Source organism: Solanum dulcamara, chromosome 3 (assembly GCF_947179165.1).
Source record: "Solanum dulcamara chromosome 3, daSolDulc1.2, whole genome shotgun sequence".
Lineage (NCBI taxonomy): Eukaryota > Viridiplantae > Streptophyta > Magnoliopsida > Solanales > Solanaceae > Solanum > Solanum dulcamara.
In genome coordinates, this window is record NC_077239.1 from 69262278 (window position 1) to 69270842 (window position 8565).

The 8565-nt window shown below is 35.0% G+C and overlaps 1 protein-coding gene across 1 annotated transcript; it reads right to left on the reverse strand.

Moving 5' to 3' along the window:
- On the reverse strand, positions 1 to 4023 carry LOC129881724 (nucleolar complex-associated protein 2-like). Its single transcript, XM_055955837.1, has 8 exons — positions 3998 to 4023; positions 3757 to 3881; positions 3087 to 3158; positions 2453 to 3004; positions 1450 to 1755; positions 1016 to 1072; positions 857 to 945; positions 1 to 183 (listed from the first exon to the last, which is right to left on the reverse strand). The coding sequence occupies exons 2-8, from the start codon at positions 3826 to 3828 to the stop codon at positions 105 to 107; spliced, it is 1227 nt and encodes a 408-aa protein (XP_055811812.1). The 5' UTR covers positions 3829 to 3881; positions 3998 to 4023; the 3' UTR covers positions 1 to 104.
- Between the last annotated feature and the right edge of the window lie 4542 nt (positions 4024 to 8565).

Genomic DNA, 8565 nt, shown 5'->3' on the forward strand with positions numbered 1-8565 from the left:
TTCAAATACGAAACTCAAAAAACTGACGTACTCTATTAATGTTTTTGACCATTCACTCACAAATTTATGAAAAATCTATAGAAAAGCTACAATTTTTAAAAAATCTAAATCTCAAAATACCGAGAAAGAGGAATGAAACTCACGCTCTTCAAAATCGTAATCAGCTCTTTCTGCGATTGATCTCTGTAAAGTCAATTTAAGACAAAAGAATCAAATTGGGGATAAAAATTGTGCATAAACATTGAAGTACATTATGCATACGTAATTGTACGTTAACGATTTCACATTTATCGGAGCATTATCCAAATTCGGAACTTGCGCCATTTTCGATCGACTGATCTCTCGAGCTTTCTCTGTTGATTGATTTTGATTTCTTCTTTAGTAGAGACTTATGGAAATAGTCCAAATTGAATATGGGCTTTAGTTTATTGGGCCTTCAAATGGGCTAGTCCAAATTGAATATGGGCTTTAGTATATTGGGCCCGCAAATGGGCTTTAAATTATAGAGAAAATAACACTTGTACCAAAAAAAAAGAGAAATTATTTAGAAGCGGCTACCTATTTATTTTCATTCCCCTGTTTTTAATTATTAATGTGCATTTACTGCTTGACACCATCAAAATATATATATATCAAAGAAGAAGAAATAGTACTTCAATGAAAACACTACTCAATTTCTCCTCTGTAGACTCCTTATCCCTGCAAGGTGTCATATATTGGGAAAAATACATTCTTACACCAACAAAATAAAGATAGCTAGTTGATCCCAGTGTCAGGTATCAAGGGTTCTTTTCCTCTTGAGGAGGGGTTATAGGTGGTGAGAATAGGTAAGTGGTGAAGAGGAATGTGAACATACTTGGGAGTGCCTGCAGGTAGCCAAGAAAAACTGAAGACAGCATCTCCTTTGCTATCTTCACCATCATCATCTTCATCACTTTCAGTTATCTTACTCCCAAAGGCAGATGAGTCATAATCCAAAATAAATAAAAAGGCGACAAGTTAAGAGACAAAGTACCTTGCCCTTAGTATTGTGTGCTTCCTTGGATGATTGGTTAGCCTTTTGAGACGGTTTCTAGGAAAGATTAGATAAAGGGAGAACAATAATTAGCAGCCACTGATGTTCAAAAAAAATATAATTAGCAGACACTAAAAGGCAAGGATAACTTTCAATAGGATACGATACTACCAGTAATGCGAAATGCTGAAGCAACTTGATACTCTTTGAGCACCTTTTCTAATGTTAAAATGTGAATTAAGCTAACATGCATGTTGAAACTCTTAAACCAGAGTATTCTTCATCTAAAGTTATTAAAAAGAGAAAAAGGAAACTGCTACACAAGATACCCTTTTAAGTTTTAATCCCAAAAGATTTATAGAATAAGCATATATCAGTGGTTGGTAACAAAAAAAATAGAGAGAAGACAAGTTATCAGAAACAAAATAACAAACCTTGGTCTTGGTACTACTATGCGCGTCCCGTAAGATCATTGCCAACTGCCGAATGAAAACAAAGGCATGCTGGTACGCATTGGGAAGATCCACCCTAAGGAGTTCAACGAAACAATTACCAAGAAATTGAATATGCTGCAGCTTTGACGCATTCATGAATTGGCAGTTCAATAAATAAGCTTTATACACCCCTCTAAAGCACTCGTCAATGCAATCAGAACCAAGCTGTATACACAGGTCCCTTAGAAACAAAAAAGAGACAACTGGTAGTGCACCTCCGCCTGTACCCCAGAAATGAAGAAGAACCTGAAAAGGCAAATTTTGCTTAAGCTCGTTTCTTTAGAAGTGTGAAGAATACCTTATGCAAATAATAAAAGACCCTTGTGCCTCATGTATTCTGAAACACAGAAAAAGTCTAAATCGAGAGTGCTTCGCAATTGTTTTTTTTAACTTAATTCTTATGGATCATAATTAACTACCAGCAAATAAACACAAATTTCTCAAGATTTCTTATTTACTTTTTTTTTGGGGGGTAGTGGGTGGTTTGGGTGTGGGGGGGTAAGGATTATCTAGAGCTATGTTTAGAATAGGATGCTTATAAAAGATACTTTTTTAATAATTTCAAGATACACATCAATGAATTAACTTTCTTTGTGATATTAGGAAATAAGCAGCGTGTATAGTTTGAAGTGATCAAGGGCCAAATGCCATGTCATTCAACTGTCATCTGTCAATTTCATAGTCCTGATAAAGTAAACACTTAAAGGACCCCTATGAGAAAATGAAGATAATTAGCTTTTGGTAATAGCTAAAGCCTCAAAACAGAAAATACAGTTACCCACTCACCTCTGCCCAAAGAGAGAGGGAGAGAGGATGAAACATGCAAATTTCTTGCCAATAAATTTATATTCTTGCAGAAGAAAACTGTTCTAGATTAATCATTCCTTTGTACATGAAAAGAGTTTATGTGAATTTGTAAGTATTAGATCACTCAATCCCATACCTTTATATATTTCCTTAAAAGAACTGGAAAAGCAGCCAAAAATACAGAAGAAAATCTGAGTCTTCTTAATGTAAATGATATCATTTCTGTATCAGTCATCTGATTAAGAACATGTAGGGCATTCCCAAGATATGATTTCACCAAGTGATTGTTGCTCTTCCATCGTTTGGTAGTAGACATATCCTTTATCATCTCCTTCTGCCCACCAGAAGTTGGTAACTTCAACAGGCCACGAAGAATTCCATCCATTTCTTTTAGAACAAATAACATGATCTTGTTGAACACGGTGCTAGACATAGTACTCCACTTTGACTTAGCATCTTCACCAGTATCATCGCCATAATGACAAGCTGTGCGGAAATCTCTCATGAGAGACCTAATAGCTCCTGAACTCCTGTTTTCATGAATTGAACTACACCAAGAGTCGACGATTGCACTAGTGATGACCTTTGTGGATGACTTGACCTCCTTTCCATCTGCATGAACAAGTTGTTCAGTGTCAAATTCATCATCTTCGATTTCGTCACCATCCATTTCAGTCTCTTCATCGTCCTTCACAAAATTGGGATAAGATTCTACAAACATTTCACATACCATGAGAACAACGAAAAGGAAAGATATTGTAAAGACTTACATCAATATCCTCATCATCAAACTCAAGGAGCTCCTTGTCATGCTCTTGCAAGAATTGATAGAACTCGGGATCCTACAGGAAAAAAAAATGTGACATATGTTGGTTAAATAGATTATCAGTAGTCAGTACACAAAAATTATGGAATGAATATTTGCACCATACTACTCTTGCACTGACAATATCAAAATGTATAGCAGATTGACTACGTTGCTCAGTGACGCAAGCAGGCTAAATATAGGAATGGTTATAGATGAATGACCTAAAATCTGTAAGGAAATCTATCAAGCTACATCTTAGAATCATTTTATTGGTATTTGAAGCTGTCTCTGATCTGAAATTGAATCTGGCCAAAAGCAATCATTTGCAAAAAATCCTGATAATAGCATTCTGGAGTTTCTGTTTGACAGCATTCTTGGATATTAAGTTGAGTCCTCTTCAACGACTTACTTGGGACTTTCCCTGGTGCTAGACTGAAAGACATAAGGATTTGGCAAGGAGTCCTTGACAGGTGCAAGAAAGGATTAGCTCCATGGAAGAAACAGTACTTTATCTCTCAGTGCAATAGAGAAGGACTGTGACATGTTGCTCTACCAAATATAGGAAAAGGTCACTGGTAGAGTAGACATGTCGGAAAGCGGAGAACTCATAGACACGTCGACAAAAATCTCACCTTTTCTTGGAGTCTTTTCAATTGCTCCGCATGTCCTCCCACAGTTTGCTCTGAAGATGACTTGGGCATCATTTCATCTGTATTTTCTTCAACCCCAGGAGATTTTTTGCTCAATTTCTTCGATTCTGACATGCCCAACCAAAAAAATAATTATCATGAAACAGGATGTAAAATAAGAAACAAAAAAGGATGTGAAACAGGAAAGTGCGTTGAAAGAAAAGAGTGGGAAAAAAAAAAACACCTTTGTTCTTCCTCCCCGTTGATTGAAATTTGTGAGCTTCTAAAACCCTATGATTTGCTCCAGGGTTTAGTGTTCTCAAGATTTTAGCTCCATTGATAAATAGCCCATTTGGATGGCTTAATTTTTAAGTGGTTAAAGTTATTTTTATAAATAAGAAGTTGACTATTTGGATAAAAATGCTTATTGTTGATGTATTTGACAAATAAGTTTTGATAAGCACTTATTTTCTATCAAAATGACTGAAATATCCTTATTTTCAGCGCATCGAGAAGGGCAATAAGGTCACTAACAATATGAAAAACGGTATAGCTAGAAGGAGAATCTGTATCACCATAACCATGTAGATCTGGAGCTATTGCACGTTAACCCTTAGATGCAAGTGAAATCAGTTGGTGACGCCATGTATATCGGAGTTTAGGAAAATCATGGAGGATAATATTGTTGATGAACCTCTATATGCATATTTATGTCGTTTACAGTCAAATTTTTGTGCTCTATATTCTCCATTGTTGGTTCTGTTTGTGATTTTTCAGTTGCTATCTTTTTGTTTTTGATATATTCCTATTTCCTCGTCGGTGGGAGAATTTGCCCAGACGTTGGTGCTGAAGAAATGAGGAACAAATGTGAATTTTAGGGCTTTAGCTGAGAGGGTACTTTGGAATTAAAATAAAATATAAGGATATAAAAGTCATTTTCATTCTCAACGAAAATGGCTTTAAGCCCTCCAAAAAAAAAGATAGGATTTTCAACTTTTTATTTTTTTTAGTGACTTTAAGAAGTTTATGGCTTAAATTTAGGATTTTAAGTTGGTAGCCAAACACCACAATAAGCTAAAAAGTGCTTATAAGTTGGTCCATCCAAACGCGCTCTAAATAGACTTTTGCAGTTTTGCTGTTTAGTTTAGATTCATCTAGTTTTAGTTGCATAAGTTAAAATATTTTTTCATTTCATCTTTGTCTTTTTCGTGTTTTTTTTCTTCTATTTTTTCATAATCTACTAATTTCAGAATTTTCTAATATGATAAGTGCAAGCCGAAAAATCGAACCGAAATAAATCAGATCGAATTTTAAAAACCAAATCGAACCGAATTAATTTTAATTTGATTTCGATTTTTATTTTTACTAACCCGAACACCAAAAAATCAAACCGAACTTTCCAAATCGACCGAATGCCCACCCTAGAGCCAGGTAAACAAGACTTCAATTGAGACCCAAATTAAACATACGGAAAATGACACGAATTGACAAATATATATTAATTAATTAATATACATAGCTATAATTTAAGTTAATTACTACACGCCACTAACATTTTGTCAATAATTAATATACATAGCTATAGGTTCCTGGGGCACATCCAAAATTTGTATAATTAAGATCCCAATTGTACAAATTCAAAATTTATTTGTATAAATTTAGAATTTGTATATGCTTACCCTAGCATGTATATAATTATAGTATTGATACAGTTGATTTGTATAAATTTTGAAAAATTTCTAATATGCATAAATACAGAATTTGTATATACTTATCATGTTTGTATATTGCCAGCAAATTATACGAATGAATTTGTATATTGATCGCGAATTATACAAACAGATATGCGAATTATACAACAACTATTATTGTTATAGTTACAAAATGTAATTAACTAAAACATAATTATTTTGGCCTATTAAATTTTATGAATTAAGCTATTTATGAAAATTCTACTTAAACATATCTAACGTGTCGTTAATATGGCCAGGCCCAAGGCCCGAAGTTATATAAGCCCGAAAATTTTTAAAAACTCAATAAACCCTAAACCCCAAATCATAATCTTCCCTATTGCTTAAACCCTAATTCTGCTACTGAGAGTAAAGAACAAGAATCAGCATCAATGGAGTTTGAGAAGAGAAAGTTAGCAACTTTATCTTCATTCTTTCACAACCCACCACCCCCATAACCAACCCCACCAATTATCCTTTTACTCAATACCCTTAACTCACATCCTTCATTTTTCACCACCAGTTCTTGTTCTGGTCGTATCTCCATTCTTTCACAACCCACCACCCCCATAACCAACCCCACCAAGAAAAAAGCTAAAGGAGGCAAATGGGTGTTCATTTCTCACGACCCAATTGAACCCCACTTGATTTTATCACTTCTCTTCCCATTGAAATCAACTCAATCAGTAACCGTAAGCGTAACTGTGGTTACTGATCTACATAGCCTTGTGTTCAGATTTGAGCCTTTGATCATTGCAGTGGAGTGTAAGGATATTGAGGCAGCTCAATTTTTGGTTTCTTTAGTTGTTTCATCTGGGTTTAGGGAGAGTGGTATTACTAGTGTTAATAAAAGAGTTATTATTGCTATACGATGTTCCATACGATTGGAAGTTCCATTAGGGGATACTGAGAAGATAATGGTATCTTCTGAGTATGTAAAGTATCTTGTTGAGTTAGCAAATGAGAAGATGGAGGCTAATATAAGTAGAACTGATAATTTTCTTGATGCATTGTTGAAAAATGGGTTTTTGGGTTCACAGATTAGTAATGAAGAAGTGGACTGTGATGATTCTGAATTGTTGGAAATTTCTTTGGTTAATGGTATTGGTGGAAATAGAAATGCTAAAAGGAGAGACTTTGATGATTCTTGTTCTGGTAATTATTATCTATCTCAGACTAATTGATTCCATATCAGATATCAACGCAATTTCGCTTCTGTAGTTTACGGATACGAGTTCTTTCATGGATCACATAATGTTGCTATTTTATCGTGTGGTTGTGAATCTATGAATCTTGTTTTCCTTTGTTTTTAGTGAATCATAGAGTAGTCCACTAGAATCCGTAGATGTAGATCATACTTGTGAGTTTGTCTTTGTTCTTGTCTTGGTAATCTGTGAAGGTGTACTAATTAAGGGAAAGTGCAAAGTTTATCCTTAGGTTGGAAAGCTTGCCATAAAGTGGTTAGCTATAATCAGAATAAATTGATCATACTTGTGAATTGTGATTTTGTGTTTGATTTCATCTTATTGATCTGTCAAAATGTTATAATTAAAGGAAAGTGCAGAACTTCCACCTAGTACAATTTGAGTTAAATCTTATTGTGGCCTGTAGTAGCCACCTTCTTCCATCACAAAACATAGATTCTTCATTTGCCTTAATGTGCTCATGTAGAAAGGGTGTGACTCGTATGAGTATTTAATGTGGATTCTTCAAAATAACTGAAATTAAGCAAAAACCTGCATGCACCACTGCTAAACACTTGCACACACTCATTATATACCCATAATCACGTCCATTTGACATATGCCATGTTTCAGCGTTGCTACTCCTATATTCTCTTTGTTATTGCCGTTAAAATTTGAATGTATTATTTTATACCAGTACAGCTTTGGTTAATTGCTGCAATTGCATAAGCCTGGTTGAAGAAGCAAGATTAGACCTGCGGAATTATTAACTGTTTGAATAGAGGCAAATGAAAAAGCATATTCTTTCAAAGCAAGTTGAAAGAGTATGATAAGACGAACTTCATCTTTCCTGCATATTCTCTCACCTTTGTTTTTCTGTCAAAACACACACACTTTCTCTCTCACTCACACACACACATTATCCTACACAATAGAATGACAACTAACTATTCTAAACATAATATGATAAACTAGCATGAACCTTCAAGAAAATCCTAGAATTACGTCTCATCTTTACCAAATAACCCATGAGGTCACACAAGCAATCCTATGCTTTTTAACAACTACATTATATGAACTATAATGAGAGAGGAGGAGGGGAAGGGCTAAGTAGAAGAAAGAAAAGGTGTGCTACCTCTCTGTCAGGATCTGTCAGGATTGTATACAATTGCCACCCAATGTCACAGCAAAATAATTGTTCTCTTTTCCTCAGTAAAGTGTCGATTTTTATAATTCATACAACAGTTCTTTCTCCAGTATCAATTCATTGTCTTAATCATAACCTAAAACAGAAAGGGTCACCAGCAGCAGCACAGCGCCACCAGCAGCTCTAACAGCAGCCACGACGCACAGCTGCAACAGCCACAAACGACCCCTCACACACACCCACACCTCCGTCTCCCTCTCTTCTCCGACGAGCTCGACGAGCAACGGCAACCTTCAGCTGCAGCAACATCAACACCACCATGGTCAGATCTTAGTTAGCTAGAAGCTTGAAGATTTGGTTTGCTGAAGACGGATCTTAACAGATCCGTCCAGGTTCGTTTCTTTAAGTTCGATTGCCATCTCGTCTTTTAGCTTTGAGTATATTTTTATTTGTCTATGGTTATGATTCAAAGATTCTTGTGTGCTTTGCTAATTTTTTTTAGCTTCTCATGTATGAAAAATCTTAACATTTGCAAAGTCTGTGATATGGTCATATCTCATTAAATTCAAACCATTTGATTGTTAATTTTCATTACATCATTAATGTGTGATTTGAGTTTGTGGTTAAATTGCTTGTTCATCAATTTCATACTCTCTGAATCTCAAAGACTTTGGATATGTGGTTACTTGGCCAATTTATCATGACTATTTTCTCGGATTTTAGATTTGAGTTGTATATTTGTGTTTGGTTT